Raw genomic sequence first — 17322 nt, 5'->3', positions numbered from 1 at the left:
TTAAGGGGCACCTGGATGGCTCAGTCAGTTAAGCGTCCAACTTTGGCTCAGGTCATGGTCTTGGGGTCCCTGAGTTCAAGCCCTATGTTGGGCTCTCTGCTGACAGCTCAGAGCCTGGAGCCTGCTTTGGATTCTGTATCTCCCTCTCTGTCCCTCCCTTGCTCACTCTCTGTCTTTGTTTCTCTCTCTCTCTCTCTCTCTCTCTCTCTCTCTCTCTCTCTCAAAAATAAATAAACATTTAAAAAAATAAAAAATAAAGAGTTAGATAATTAAGCTGAGTCACCTGAAAGTTTCAGTCACCACCAGAATTGCGTTGATTTTGAAACAATATAGATCTATTATAAAATTTGAGGGGTGCCTCTGACTTTGGCTCAGGTCATGAACTCACAGTTGCGAGTTCGAGCCCAGCATCAGGCTCTGTGCTGACAGCTCAGAGCCTGGAGCCTGCTTCAGATTCTGTGTGTCCCTCTCTCTCTGTTCCTCCCCTGTTCATGCTCTCTCTCTCAAATAAGTAAATAAAGGTTTAAAAAGATAAAATTTGAATAATGGTCTTCTAATGGACTTAGGATTGGACATGGGTATAGTTACTCTTTGGGCCACCCAAGCAACATGTCCTTATCTAAGTCCTGGACACAGGTCCTATAGATGAAGGTATGGTCAGATATCAGTCTGAAAAATGTCCCAGAGGACTGTTCAGTCTTGACTTAGAGAAAGCAAATACCTAAAAATAGAGAAATTTGACTGCTTCTTCAGGTACTGCTTGGACAGCTGTGAAGTTTCAATGGACATTGCTGGTTATAGGTACTTACCTGTTGTTTTCTCCTAATCCAGCCCAATAATTCCAATTGCAGTTGTGGAATTGTATAGATTCAGACTTGATTTAGGCTAGACTTCTCAAAACTCAGAACAAGAGGAAGATTGGCATGGGAGAGTATTAGTCTGGCATTTCCGGCCATATAATATAAATAGTGATATGAAATTCAAATCTTTGAAAAAAGAGGGCCCATTGTATTCTAGCATGATGTAAATTTATTTATTTTGATTGATTGATACATTTATTTATATATATATTTCATTTATTTATTTGCCTTTCCAAAGTTATTCTAGGCTATAGTCATCAGACATGATCATGGGGTGATTGGCCTATGCTGCAGATTTTAAAGGCAGTCTTTGTAGTGAGTAGCATTTTGTATAGGTTCAAGGGCAGGGGTCCTCCGTCCTTGTGTCTAAGGACAGGAAAAGTGCTGCTTTTGTATTGGAGGCATCTATTTCAGTGATAAGAGATTAGGGCAAGAAATGTAGGCTAGGGTGTCGGTAAAGGTGAGTAGATCAATTCTTGAATTTTTGAAAGGCTAGTGTTCTGCTAGGATCAAACAAAATGCATCTCTTCCTTGAAATGGTTTTATAGTGGAACAGTGACATTAGAGAAGCGATACCTGATCTGCAAATAACTATAAACCTCTGGATGTCTTTGATGGACTAGAAAGCTTGCCATTCATGGGTATCATATACCTTATTGGGTAACACCAAAAACTTCTGATAAGATATGACTCAGAAATTTGATATTCCGGTTTTTGAATATGTGTTTCTTAGGTTTCACCCGTCTTCCAGACGGCCCAGAGTGACCAAATCAGGGGCATATGTGCCTAACATTTGTTTTTATAGTTTCCAGCTACACACAGAATTTAAAATCCTGTTTAAATAACCAGGATTAATGACCCTCTGGTCACTAAAAAATATCATTTCCCTGCCTATCTTTCTTCTTTCTTAACCTAAATCCTTCATATAAGCTTCCCAATTCGTATCTACTTTGGAGCCTCTTTTTTTACCTAGCTCTAGGAAATTGATGTAATAATTTCTCACTTCTTCCCCCTGTTCCTTACAATGGATTAAACCAAATTTTTTTAATCCACTTTAATTTATTTGCTTGTTTATATATTTACATTTTTTTTTAATTGAGAGAAAGAGAGAAAGCAAGTGAGCGAGGGCAGAGAGAGAGAGGAAGAAAGAGAGAGTGAAGTAGGACTCACCTGAAGCAGGGCTCCTGTTCACCCAAAGCAGGGCTGGAGCTCACCCGATGCGGAACTCTAACTCACAAACCATGAGATCATGACCCGAGCTGAAGTTGGATGCTTAACCGATTGAGCTACCACGGCTCCCTATATTTATGTATTTTTAAAGCAGACCTCTAAGTAAGCCAAGCAGCTGGGTCTTTGGGACAATAGGCATTTCAGAATTTTGCAAACTCATCAGAAATTTAATATATCATTTCTATAGAACTTTTAATACATTTGTACCAAGCAGAAAGCAATTAATTATAAAACATTCTATAACATCATTTTGAAAGGAAAATTTTGCTACAAACTAAAATGAAAGCAACATTAAAACTAACTCATTTAAATTATACTACTTTGTTTCAAGGACAAGAGAATTCAGAGACAATTTTCTTAGGGGAAAAAAGGAGAAGATTACTGAAATTTCCAGTTTCAGTACTTTCTAGAGTCCATTTTCTTAGTTAAATCACTTTTATAACCTAACTAAAAATTGGTAACCATGCTATTTAAATGATGAGATTTGAGACTTTTTTTAACTAAATGTTTTCTGCTTTTTTCTAGAGGATCTCTGTCGAGAAGGCCTTATACACCAGGAATAGTTTGTTCTCAATGTAGCAGATATGACAGATGCACAGATTTTCTATGCAGTAAGATAAAGAAAATAACTTAAACATAAAAAATCCATAACACATTCTATGATAAGAAAAATGAAGTGTTGAACACTAGTTTTTCATTGTCACATTAATATTGTTCTTTTGACCAGAGGGGTGTTATTATATTATTAAAAGAGGGTTGAAATAGGTTCATCTTTAGATTTTTCTAGACTTCACAGCTATTTCTGCCCTCTCTTACCCCTGTTTTTGCCCTTGGAGACATACCACAATGTCTGAAAGGAAGAATGAGAACAATTTCCCCCTGAAAACACTTCCCAGCTAATTCCTGAAATAGTAGCCTGTTTGAAAATGACTGCTCTAAAGGATAGGATATTCTAAAATATTTATAGAAAGAAAAGAAGTAAAGTAGTTTAATAGCCTTTTATTTTAGTCACCCCCCCCAAATATTCAAAAGATGAAAGTAGAAAATACGTTTGGTTAAATTTTTCATTCAGTTTTTCCAAACATGAAAGCATATAAAGTATAACTATCCCTGGAATATATGGTGCTTAGAAGAATGTACTAAGGGATAAATTCAGACACTAAGGGACACATTGTGATTTTGTGATAAAGAAACTAATGGACAGTTTCATCATAATGCCACAGCTGAGATGAATCCACCCTAACATTTTTGCCCTTATTTCACTTGAATCAAGATGCAAAATCTTGCTCTTCCTCTTCCCCTTTTCTTTCTCCTTCTAAAAAATTCAATTCTAACACCATTAGGTAGGTCAGAACAAGGGAGGCATCCACATAGAGGGTCACAAGATGTGACATATTAGAGCCTAGGCAGAATGACAAGGGATTCATACACGGTGCAGTGGATATGAGAAAACAGCCTACGCAGGGTTAGGACAGTGTCTGCATAGGGGTATGGCCTTGAATAGAAAGTTAGAGCCCCTTTGGAGAAAGTGAGCCATCCATGCATGAGGTCAGGCTTGAGTTTTCAGAGACAACAGGATGAAGGGTTTCCCATACCCAGACAGCTCAGTATGTGGTATCTGAGCCCAAGTATGTGGAAGAGAGCATCATCATGGGGTGGGAGTAAGAAGCCTGGCATAGAGTATCAGAGACTGAGCAGGTAAAGACTGCATCCACAGAGGGGTGGTTTGGCACTGGTTGTTGGAGCCCAAGCAGAATGAGGAAAGGGTTCACATATAGGAGTGCCCTGACAAAGAGGTATTAAAACCTACACAGGTAAGGGGGCAGCCATGTTTAGGGACAATTTTACATGAGGTGTCAGAGTCCAAACTAGGTGAGGAAAGCTTTAATGTAGGTGAGGTGGCCTGCATGGGAGGGGTCAGAACTCTAGTAGAGTAAGGAGGGAATCTACACACTGGAAAAACCCAAAGCTGGGTTACGCAGTCTGAGCCAGGTAGGAGGGGATCCAAGTGGAGGATCAGCCTATAAGTTGCCAAATTAAATACAGGATGCCCAGTTAAATTTGAAATTCAGTGTAAACAAAAAAAAATATTTTTAGTATATGTATCTTCCAAATACTTACCCAAGAATTTCTTTGTTATTTTCTGCAATTTGAATTTAACTAGGCATCCTACATATTTTAAAAAATTTTTATTTAAATTTCAGTTAGGGGCACCTGGGTGGCTCAGTTGGTCAAGCATCCAACTTCGGCTCAGTGAGTTCAAGCCCCACATCAGGCTCTGTGCTGACAGAGCCTGGAACCTGCATCAGATTCTGTGTCTCCCTCTCTCTCTGCCCCTCCTCTGTTCGTGCTTTATCTCACTCTGTCTCTCAGAAATAAATAAACAACAACAACAAAAAATTTTAATTTCAGTTAGTTAACAGTGTAATATTAGTTTCAGGTGTACAATATAGTGATTCCACGCTTCCATACAACCCCCAGTGCTCACCAAAGTGCCCTCCTTAATCCCCATCACCTATTTCACCCATCCCCTCATCCACCTCCCTTCTGGTAGCCATCAATTTGTTTTCTATAATTAAGTGTCTGTTTCTTGCTTTGCCTCTCTCTTTTTTTCCCCTTTGCTCATTTGTTTTGTTTCTTAAATTCCACATATGAGAGAAGTCATATGGTATTTTTCTTTCTCTGACTGACTTATTTCACTTAGCATAATACTCTGGAACTCCATTCATGGCATTGCAAATGGCAACATCCTATATTTATATTTGCTAAATGTGGCAACTCTACCAGCCTGGTGTAGGGTGTAAGAGTGCAAGCAGGGTGAGGAGGGCACCCATGTAGAAGAGAGGGGAGAAGGAATAACAAGGACTGGAGATATACTGAGGGGATTGATCAAATATACAAATAGGTTAAGGATAATGGGCACCAGTTTTCTCACTGTCAGAGGATGGAGTATAAATATGTAAAGGAAGAAAACAAGCATGAGTCTTGTGATGACTTGGAACTAGAGGTATTTGAACTTAAGGATTTCAATAAATATAAATAATCATAGTTGTAAATATTTGTATATGTATGTACCTACATGCATATATTCCCTAGCTCTGGGATGGCTTTGGAGCAACGGCTTCCCACCCCCAAAGGAATGAGCACAGCTAGCACCCAGATCTTGGTTTCCAAATTCAGGCCTTCACTAAAAAAAAACCAGGGCTCACTGGAGAAAGGTTCCAAGGCTGGGGCAGGGAAAATATAAGATAAACCCAGACCATCTTTTTATACTCGTAAACAAAGAAGTAAGTGCTCAAAGAGTGACAGGGACATATAGGAAAACAGACACACAAGGACACAGAATCCACTTTAAAGGGCTCTCTGTGGTCAAATCTGGGATGATTAGAGTACTGAAGTAATAATAGTAATTGATTAGAACTCATGGGATACAACAGGAAACTATGATTCATACTAATATAAATTAATAAACGAATAAATTAGAAGTTTGACGAGGAACAATGTATTAATAGTTCCAAAGTAACTCCCCATAAAAGTACTTAATTACTAATGGGAAAATAATTTTACAACAGAGCAGTTTGGCAGACACCACCCTAGTAAAGTGACCAATGTGAACATCATCAGCAATAGGAAAAATTAAAAACAAAAACAAACAAACAAACCTGCACCACCTGAGAGGATGCGAGGAGAAAAACACAGCATCACTACTGGGGTACTCCTGCCAAAGATGCACAACCAAGTCCAATCACAGAGAAGCATCAAATAAATCCAAACTTCAGATTTGTTGAGAATTTGTCTGCAAAATAACTAGCATGCTATCTTCAAACAATGTCAAGATCATGAATGTCAAATAAAAAGTGGAGCACTGTCCTAGACGAAAGAAAATAAAGACATGAAAACTAAATGCAATGCAATTTTGAACATGATCTTTTGTTACAAAGGACAGTATTAGCACAGCTAGTACAAAATTGAATGAGGTCCAAATATTAGAATGTAGTAATGTAACAATGTTAATTTCCTGATTTTGTTGGTTGTGTTATTGTTATGTAGAAGAATATCCTTGTTTGTAGGAAATACTAAGTATTCCAATATGATAAGGTATCATATTGGCAACTTGCATTAAGATGGTTCAAAATAGGGGCGCCTGGGTGGCGCAGTCGGTTAAGCGTCCGACTTCAGCCAGGTCACGATCTCGCGGTCCATGGGTTCGAGCCCCGCGTCAGGCTCTGGGCTGATGGCTCAGAGCCTGGAGCCTGTTTCAGATTCTGTGTCTCCCTCTCTCTCTGCCCCTCCCCCGTTCATGCTCTGTCTCTCTCTGTCCCAAAAATAAATAAACGTTAAAAAAAAAAAATAAAAAAAAAGATGGTTCAAAATAAAAGTTATTTGTACTGTATTGCAACTTTTTTCTAAGTGAGGGATTCTTTTAAATTAAAAAATATTTTTAATGCAAAATCTAAGGAGAGCAAATCAATTTGAAGTTTTTGTTACAGTCCAGGGGCGAGGTGAGGTTCCTATTTGAGTATTTATGAGAGAAGTAGAGATAATGAGACAAATTTGATTAATATTTATGGGGCAAAACTAGCCAGTCTTGGAGACTAATTTGATATAGTGATGAGAAAAAAAAGAGAGTCAAATATAACTATCAGGTTTGGTGGAATTGAGATATGAATTATATGAAGAGAGAAAGCTATGGAAAATAGATAATGGGTTTTGATCATCATTAGCTTTAAATACCTGTTTAACATCTGAGTAGATAAGACTAGTAAGTTTAGGGTACAGAACAGGGCTCTATTTCAGAATCATTAGCATATAGACAACACTAAAAATATAAAAACGGAAGAACTCACCCAGGTACAACACATAGAGAAAGAACAGTATGCCAAGAATAAGATCCTACAGGGAAAAATGAGAAATATTGGAAGAGAATGGGGGAAACAGTGGAAGAGGGACAAAAAGAAGAAGATACCCCAGTGTAACCTTTTATTAAAGTGTGCTTATTGAATTGACAGTATGGGAGATTGTTAAGTCTGGGTTTCAGTGTCTGAGCAGGGTAGGAGGGGGTCCAAGTGGAGGATCAGCCTGAAGGTTGCCAGATTAAATACAGGATGCCAAGTTAAATTTGGGTTTCAGGTAAACAAAAGTATTTTTAGTACATCTCAAATATACTAATGAAGAACTGAAAGTCAAATTGAAAACAGCACGTGGAATCAAAAATGCTGAAAAACACAGTCAGGGATATGGAGGTCTTTAAAAGTTAAAGAGAAAATTATAGGGGCGCCTGGGTGGCTCAGTCGGTTAAGCATTGACTTCGGCTCAGGTCATGATCTCACAGTTTGTGGGTTCAAGCCCCGCATCAGGCTCTGTCCTTGCAGCTCAGAGCCTGGAGCCTGCTTTGGATGCTGTGTCTCCCTCTCTCTCTCTGCCCCTCCCCAACTTGTGCTCTGTCTCTCTCTGTCTATCAAAAATAAATAAATGTTAAAAAATTTATAAAGAGAAAATTATAAATAGGCACTGATAAATCAGATTCAACATGTGAATAATTGGAGGCCCCGAAGAACAGAACAAAAATAATAGAACAGAAAATAAAGCTATAGATAGATACAAATATTTAAAGAAATAATAAAAATTTCAGAAATAGAAGTTCTTGAATCTAAACATTGAAATGCCTACTATCGAATGTAAACTGGTGCAGCTATTATGGAAAACAAGGGGAGGTTCCTCAAAAACTTGATAATAGACCACATGATCCAGTAATTCTGGATTTAAAGCAGTAATTCTACTTCTGGGTATTTATTTGAAGAAAATGTAAACACTAACTCATAAAATATATATATGCATCCACATGTTCATTTCAGCAGCATTTACAATAGCCAAGATATGAAACTCATATCTTGTGTCCATTGATGGATGAATGGGTAAAGAACATGTGATACACACACACACACACACACACACACACACACACACACACACTGAAATACTATTCAGCCATATAAAAGAATGAAAATATTTGCCATTGGTGACAACATGGATGACCCTTATGCTAAGTGAAATGTCAGAAAAAGAAAGATACCATTATGATCTTACTTACATATAAAACAAACAAACAAAAACCCAAGCAAGCACAAAAAACCAAGCTTATAGATATAAAGAACAGATTGGCTGGTTGCCAGAGGTGGAAGTTAGTGGTGGGCAAAATGGGTAAAGAGGTCAAAGATACAAACTTCCACTTCTACTTATAAAATAAATAAGTCATGAGAATGTAATGTAGAGCATAGTGACTACACTTAATAATAAGGTATTGCATATTTGAAAGTTGCTAAGAGAGTAGAACTTAAAATTTCTTATCACAAGAAAAAAACATTTGTAACTACATACGATGGCAGGTGTTCACTAGATTTATTGTGGTGATCATTTCACAATAAATACAAATATTAAATCATTATGTTGTATACCTGAAACTAACATAATGTTATAGGTCAATTATACCTCAATTTAAAATAAGTAAATAAAATAAAAACAACCTTGTATAGATAAAAAGAAAGAAAGAAAATGCATACTATGTGCCAGGAAAAAATGATGCCAAGTAGTCTCCATTTAGACACTGCCTAGTGAATTAGAGGAAAAGAAAGACTCCTTTAAGTATCCAAACCAAAATATAAAATAGTTCATTAGAGTTTAATAGCCTGGGTTGAATCAGGAAAACAACCACTTGAAATATTCAGACAGTATAGCGTTAACATAGAATAGAGAGCTTTCATGAATGGTGGAAACTGGAAGAGCACAGATCACAGAAGTTGCCATGAAAAGGCAGAGAAACTGTAGTTAAAAGGTCAGGGAAGCAGACACTGAAGACCTCCTTAGCCTGAAGCACCAAAACAGGTGGTTCTCAAAAGCTTACCAGAAAATTTGAGAATCTTTGAGAAAGCTCCCACTAAACGGTCTCAGTGTTTGGCAGCAAAGCATTTTTCCCATCCTACCAAGAAGCCACTGTGAATCTCACATCTGTTCAGGTATCTGGGTAACAACCACCTCGGGAGAATAATGGTCTCCATTTCTCTTAAATCTTCCAAATTTCACTTGCATTCCTGTCATTGGCAAACTCTAACCTGAAGCTATACAGAGAAAGGGATTCACAGAAAGGTAGTTAGTGCCTGGTTTCAGTGTTGACTTTCCGCCAGTGTGGTAGAATGCTGCTTTGGCAATTAACAATCCTTCATGGGGGGGGGGGGGGGGGTAATTTGGCTGAAGTCAAACTTTTCTACAAGAACAGTCAATGCTAAAAGATAGTGGAATAATGACTATATCTATATTGCCCTTAATGCTGTACATAAATTTAGGCAAACCTATTATTCAAGTACAAGGAGACAGACAAATGTTGTGGGAACATGATGAAACTTGTGGTACATAGTTCTTCATGAGAACTTTCTCAATAAACCCCTAGAGGATGGCTTTCACCAGAAAGAAGAGATGAGTGGAAACAGAAAAGCTGCATTGAAAGAACTATCCATAGACATTGAATCTTAATTGATAGACAAAGATTAAAACTAATCTGAAGTCTGTAATTATTTTAAAAAGTAAATATAATAAATTTGTCAATATACAAATGATGTAATTAATAAAATTTGGGAGAAGAAGAGAAGGTAGAAAAATGTGCTTAATTTCTTCATCTTTTATAGCCAGGGGCCAAAAGATATTATTTAAAGCTGATAAATGAAACAATAGTATTTAAATATTCAATCAAGCACAAAAGTAAGAGTGTAATCAATGAAGATTAGTGATGACAAATGAAGGAAAGTGTAAATAAGAAACATGCTAATTACATCATTGCTCAAACTGATCATATATATGGAATGAAGTAGAGAAAATATAGACTGTAGGGTAAAAGATTTTTTTAAAGGAGCTCTAAAATAGAAATCATTACATAAACTATGAAGTAAAATAAGACCAAGCACAAAAGGCTAAAATAACCTCAAAGAACCAGTAGGTCAGTTCATTTCTAAAGTTGTCTGAAGAGTGATTTCTAAACTTTCTTGTAAGGGTAGTGTCAGTTGCAAGACAAAACCTCTTGGTTGCCATTGGGTTCTGTCTGTGTGAGAACTCATTTATCCTCACTCTCCTTCCTAATGGAATCCAGGAATGATTGTCTTATTGTCTCTGCCCCAGTGAGCAGAGGAAAAGAAATTTATTTCCTGAAAAGTATTATGATAGCATTGGGCAAGATAGCAAAAACAATGAGTGCCAGGCTATGGAATTAACTTTCCTATCTAAGAAAGGAAGAGCAACTGAAAGCTTCTGAAAATAAGAATTAAATGAGGAAAATGAGTAGATTCAGATGATTAATTTGGAATGATCTGGGGGGAAAAAGAGAGATGCAAGTAACAGATATTATAGAAGCCTAGAATGTTGAAGCCAGAAAAATTTTTAGAGGACAGAAGTGAAGTGATTCGTATAAAGGGACAATGATTTAGAAACAGAATTAGTAATAGAATCCACATGTTCTCATTCCTATACTTCTATGTTCTCTCTAGCAGACGAGGCTGACTTTTACTAATGGAGAATACATTATATTTTATTATGGGCTACTGGTTGGAGGAGGCACATCAAAGATGGCAGCATGATGCTTGACAACTAGGAGAATGATATCATTATTTTTAGAAAAATTATCTTATTTCTAGGGAAAGAAGGAATATTATGTAAGTCTTTATGGGCTTTCTTTTTCTTTTTAGGTAATGCAGATCGTGACCAAGCCATATGTATGTATCGTTGTCCTTTATTTCTTAGACAGTTTAACTACTTTATGTGGAAATCCAGCTTTCAATTGCTTCTTTATTTACAGATTACCGATTTTGGTATCCAAGATGGGAAGTTCCCCGGCCAATTGTGTGTGACCCACTGTGCTTATTTATTTTCTTTCTGAGAACACTGTGTTTTTCAGTATGTGTCATAACTGTTTTGATAATACAGTCTCGGTTTCCAAATATATTATTGGAGAAAGAGATGCTATTTTCCCCCGAAGTAGTTGAAATAGAGCCAGAAAAGGTAGAGGAAAAGGAAGAGGGGATAAAGGGAGAAAAGATGAAAAAGAAGGAAGAGGACAAGGGAAAGGAGAAAGAGGAAGTGAAGGAAGAGGAAGACAGAGAAAAGGAAGAGGAGGAGGAAGAGGAGGAAGAAGAAGGGGAGGAGGAGGAGGACGAGGAAGGGGAAGGGTAAGATTTACCTCCATGATAGGACAAAAGTATAATAGCAAAAAAAAAAAAAAAAAAAAAAAAGGTGGGGGAGAAATAAAACACTAAGCTTTAACAAAACAGGATATGTACAAACCACTACTACAATAGGTTTTATTTTCTTATTCTTATTCAACAATTTAAGTTTGAAAAACATAGAAACAAATAAAAAAGCATATATTTTATAGTACATATTATAAAACAAGCTCTGGGACACTGAGAACAGATAAAGATGTGATGATAGAGATACTAAAAAAGACTTGACTAATCTAATTGGTCTTAAGATTTTACTGTGTTATCCTTATAAAGGAAGGAATTCCTATTTTCTAAATATGTTTCTATCTCTGTGTTTTAAATATTTCTTAAATAGGTTAATAAGTTTCTCAAGTATTAAGATTATACATGTAATATGCTTAGGATTGTTCCAACTCAAGATAACCATTTAATAACTTTTGGTTTTGTTGTTTTCATCATTACTATTATAGCTATTTTTGGTAGTGGTGATGATGGTGGTGATATTGATCAATATGATCAAGGCATGTGATATCAAGGCATTGAATATCATTGTATATATTTGTACTGTATGTGTTTGAAATAGTTTAAGTGATAGTTGTACATGCTGTTAGGAGACAAATTTTTATTTCTATTTCATGCTTACTATTTCATCAAAGCCTTGTTGTAATTCTTTCCAGGCTATATAATTTGTTGCCACCAAAGGCCAATAATTGTCAAAAGTTTAATTATTTGTGATTGAGCAACCTGGCTGCTTCCAAATTTATGTGGTAAAATAAAATAAAATTTAAAAAGTTATATACTTGTAGTTATTCAATATGTACAGTAAAAGTTCACAAATTGGTGCGGCACCTGGGTGTCTCAGTCGTTTGAGCATCCGACTTCGGCTCAGGTCATGATCTCACAGTCTGTCGGTTCAATCCCTGTGTCGGGCTCTGTGCTGACAGCATGGAGCCTGGAGCCTGCTTCAGATTCTGTGTCTCCCTCTCTCTCTGCCCTTCCCTCACTCGTGTTCTGTCTCTCTCTCAAAAATAAATAAACATTAAAGTGTATTTATTAAAAGAAAAAAGTTCACAAATTAGTAATATAAATTTTTTTTTTTTTTTTTTGAGAGAGAGAGAGAGGAAGAGAGAGAATCCCAAGCAGCGGGGCTCAAACTCATAAACCATGAAATCACAACCTGAGCAGAAGTTGGACACTTAACCAATTGAGCCACCCAGGCACCCCATAAGTTAATAATATAAATTAACTACTTACCATGTGTAGTACTAATAAATGATCTGAATAAAAATGCCTAACATACTGTCAATCAAATGGTATAAATTTCAATGTTTATTAACTTTATTATATTAAAAGGCTATTCTTAAATGGGGCAAGATGAGAATTACACCAAAAAACCCTACATGTATATAATTTTTATGAAGTCAGCTTCCTGGAAAAAAAAATACAAAAAACTTAGGTACAGAAAAGGGCTGGTTCTCTACAGGACTGCTATTTATGAGTATTCTCTGATATTTGTATACCATTTCATAGCTTCCAGAGTGCTTTCACATACTTATTTAATAATCAAAATCACACTGTGGAGTTGGTATTGCTTCCATTTTTACAATGAGAAGACTGACTTTGGATTTGTAAAGTGTTAACAACCTAGGACTGAGAACAAATTAATTTCTGGACATTCTGATGCATTTATAAGTATAAATTCTTCATGATACCATGTTCAATTCCCACTATGACTAACTTATGTATCTGATATCTGACTTCTACTCATCTAACTTTAATCTTCAACATATTCTCCAGGTAGTTTCATGGAATATGATTGCTATATGCCAGTGGTTCTTAACAGGAGGCAATTTTGCCATATATACAGTATTGTATGCATATATACATTAATGCATGTATACATTATTGTATTTCCTTAAATTCTCATTTTTCTAAAAAACTGTTATCCCAGTTTCTTTCCTACCGTTCTTCCATCACCCTTTTTTATCCACAAGTTACCATGGGAATAGTTATTTTGTTATCATGATTCTGTCTCCCTAGTTTGGGGATGATCCACTGACCACAGGTGGGCACAATCATTGCTTTTGGTTTGGGGATCCAGACAGACATTCAATACAGGTTCTTCTTAGTGTCCTTAGTGGCTCAAGTTTTTATTTATTTATTTATTTATTTATTTATTTATTTATTTATTTATTTAATTTTTTTAAATGTTTATTTATTTTTGAGAGAGACAGACAGAGTGTGAGCAGGGGAGGGGCAGAGAGAGATGGAGACAGAATCCGAAGCAGGTTCTAAACTGTCAAATAGAACCTGATGCAGGGTTCAAACCCACAAGCCATGAGATCATGACCTAAGCCAAAGTCAGACGCTTAGGAGCGCCATCCAGTTTTAATATGTAAATCTCTGAGGCTGTTTAGCAGACTGTATGGAAAGAAAGAATGGATACAAACAGAAGCAATGAAAGACTGTTGTCCCTGATACCTGGTTTTATCCCCACCTTTCACATGTATTGGTTTTTTTCCAGAATATATCCTATTTTCAGCCAATAAGTTTTCCTAGGTTATTTTGAGTTGGATTCTGTAACTGATTCCATGGGTAGGATATTCTTACTATAAAGTTATTTTCATTAAAATGTTCATTATTCTGAAACAGCATGAACAATAATGGCACTAAGACTCAAATCCTTCATAGAGGTCCTTCATAGCATTATATGGTCAAAGGAATAGAGTGTCTTTTTAAGTTTTATTTCCTAAGTCTTGGTTCTCGATATCATCTCCAGCTCTCTCAAAACCACACACCCTATGTTCTTAGAACATTTACTTTTATCTTTATTACACAAGTTACAGGTTGACTCCTTACATAAGGGATCATTAGCATGAATCCCAGGGGTGTCAGGGAAAATTACTCTTATTCAATTTCCATGGGACTGAGTTTCAGGAATGTACTTTGACCAGGATGTTCTGGCCCAAATAGTCTTGAGTGGTGAATGAGCATTCAGTTCATTCCCTAAAGTACCATGTATTCTATTACACATTGTAAAACTTAGACTGTTGAAATGTCCTTGGCAATAGCCAGCAAATGTCTATACTACATTATGTGTAGTATATACTTACCCTTGGTTTAGTTAAGGGTTGGTTTAGTTAAGGGTTGAAAAAGTGTGAAAGACTCACTACACTCCACCAATAAACATTGACATAACATCAGTGATCCAATGCTATCTTGAGTCCTTCATTTAATTGGTCCAGGATCAAGTGTGTCATTCCTTAAACCAGATAAAGGTAAAGATTGTTGGTTCCTCAACTTCTCATAGCAATGAGTTACAGGGAGGGTGGTAATAGACACTACACAAAGGGAGCCTAGGGAAGAGCAAGAATGAGTAAAGAATGTTCACAAGGAACAACATACAGAATGGGAATGGGAAAGAAACCGGAGTCATAAGGGCTTGGCGACTGTAGAAGGGGTAGGACATGCAATTATTTAGGATAGCCATGAACTTTTTCTACATAATTCAACATAATGTTGCTGAGAAATCAGGTTGGCCAGCATTGGTAGGTTGGGGTAGAGTGGAGGGCATTGGACAGTGCCTTTTCTTTCCCTTCCCTAGCAGAAGGAATTGCCAAAAGCACATGCCCACTCAAATACAAAGTACCACCTGACTGAGGGTAATAGATTACGGACAGTATTAGACAAGATCTCTAAAAATATTTAAAATCTGAGGAACACTAATGATATTCCTGTTATTAAACAGATTGGATAGGGGTGCCTGGGTGGCTAAGTCAGTTAAGCGTCCAACTTTAGCTCAGGTCATGATCTCACAGGTTCATGAGTTTGAGCCCCATGTCGGGCTCTGTGCTGACAGCTCAGAGCCTGAAGCCTACTTCAGATTTTGTGTCTCCCTCTCTCTCCTCCCCTCCCCAGTGCTCTCTCTCTCTCTCTCTCTCTCTCTCAAAAATAAACATTTAAAAAAATGTAAACAGATTGGATAGACTTCATCATTGGAGCGAGACCTCTGATGGGATGCTGTATGCTTATATGGTGTTCTATTCCTGTGGCACTCAGGAAACCCACACACGATGATGTTAGCTAAGACTCTCGAGGGCAGTAAAGTCACACCCATACCCAGGAAAGATGTCATAATAAGTGTCTATTTCAATGAGAATGAACCACTGGCTTTTCCAGGATGGAAGGAGTCCAATGTAGTCAACTTGCCACCAAGTGGCAGTTGGTCTCCTCAAACAATAGTGCCATGTTAGGGACTCAGAATTCACCTCCGTTGTTGGTAGAATCTACATACAGAGGTACTTGGAGCAACACCGATAAATGAAAGTCCATGCAAATGGACCAACGTGTGGCATCCATGCGTTCCATTTGTCTGCCCATCATGCTAACTCTGCATGGGGAGAGGACAAAGTCTAGATAATCTCAACTGATAAATTATTTCATCTACTTGGTCATTCAATGCCTCTGGTGGGCAATAATCTGTAAAAAATTTCTGCACACCATTCCCACTCCCTTGTTTCCATTCACATGCCTCTGCCCCAGACCTTCTTATTTCTCCCCTTTCCATCCTTTTCCTTCTAAACTCCTAACCTCTGGCTAGATATTTGCTGCTGTCCATGTGTCCATATCGATTCTCATCTCAAGGTACTTTTGTTTCCATACAAAGTGGATGGTCAGATGTACTACCCTGAAGATTTTCTCTCACTGCTGACTTTCAAAGCCACTCCCTGTGTATGGCTGTAATGCAGCCATTGTCCATTTTCAGCTTGCACCCATATCTTGGACCAACTGATCGATAAATTAAGATTTTACTTTTAAAAATTACCTTTATTTTTAGGTACAAGACCCCTCTCAATATAGTCACAGGTGTGAACTGAGACAGGGATGTTGGTATAACTGATGGGTGAAATTGAGGTCTAGGTTATCTGCTCATGTAGCTTACTCTTGCCCTGTGGTTCCACTTGGATTCAATCACATGATAATGCTTTGGTTCAGTGTCAGCTCAGATCATGTGTCCAGCAGTTTCCCAAATATGTGGATATTCCCCCTTTTCAAATATATACTCATTCAAGTAAATGTCCCTGGGTCCCTTTTGGAAAGTACTAGGAAAATCTTTAAAGTGCATACTAGTGGCCTCCTAGGAACTCAGCCACCTCTTCAGTGGTTTCCCCATGTAAAAAATGGCTCAGTTCCAGTACCTAAGCAAGGGATCATGATTTCTTACCACTTGCTTCATTGGATCACTACTGAAACCAACTGTGCCATTTCAGATCCTCCTGAAGCCAATGTCAAGACAGAATTATGGGCACACGGGTGGCTCAGTTGCTTAAGCTTCCAACCCTTTATTTCAGCTCAGGTTATGATCTCATGGTTGGTGGGATCAAGCCCCACATGGAGCTGACAGCACAGAGCCTGCTTGGGATTCTCTCTCTCCTTCTCTCTCTGCCCCTCCTCTGCTCACATGGGCACCTATGCATGCTCTCTCTCTCTCTCTCTCTCTCTCTCGCTCTCTAAACTCTCTCAAAAATAAAAACAAAATAAAAACAAAAAACTTAAAAAAAAGACAAAACTGAAGTATAAAAGGTTTATTAGTTGATTCCTGTGAAACTTGAAGTATCAAAGAATATAGTATGGAAAGGAGGGAAAAAAGAGTAAGTTTATAGTGGAGAAACCTGATAAACCCTCCCTCCGACACAAGGTCGACATCAACAGGGATAAGTCATGTTAATATTATGTATCTTTGATATGATATGATGAAAATGGCATTTTATCTTTGTGATCTTCTCAAAAACATAGAATCCCAGTCAAATCATGAGAAAAATATCAGACCAATCAAATTAAGGGATATTCTATAAAATACTGACCAGTTTGCCTAAAAACTTTCAAAACTTTATTTCATCAAAAATAAGGAAAACCTGAGAAACCATCAGAACCAAGAGGAGTCTAAGTTTAGACGAATGACTGTTAAATATGGTATTCTGAACAGGATC

At 37.3% G+C, this 17322-nt stretch overlaps 1 protein-coding gene across 1 annotated transcript in view; it reads left to right on the top strand.

Moving 5' to 3' along the window:
* The window catches only part of GLIPR1L2 (GLIPR1 like 2), a 30603-nt gene extending 18476 nt beyond the window's left edge, over positions 1–12127 (top strand). The window contains exons 4-6 of the mRNA XM_040491382.1: positions 2616–2701; positions 10820–10846; positions 10930–12127. Of these exons, the coding sequence (XP_040347316.1) occupies positions 2616–2701; positions 10820–10846; positions 10930–11303 (487 nt within the window). The 3' untranslated portion in view covers positions 11304–12127. The remainder of the gene's footprint in view (positions 1–2615; positions 2702–10819; positions 10847–10929) is intronic.
* Positions 12128–17322: the final 5195 nt, after the last annotated feature.

The sequence above is a fragment of the Herpailurus yagouaroundi genome, unplaced genomic scaffold, assembly GCF_014898765.1.
Source record: "Herpailurus yagouaroundi ecotype Mexico unplaced genomic scaffold, PumYag 182, whole genome shotgun sequence".
Classification (NCBI taxonomy): domain Eukaryota; kingdom Metazoa; phylum Chordata; class Mammalia; order Carnivora; family Felidae; genus Herpailurus; species Herpailurus yagouaroundi.
Note: the sequence above shows the minus strand (reverse complement) of the source record. Positions and strands in the feature narration are given on the sequence as shown.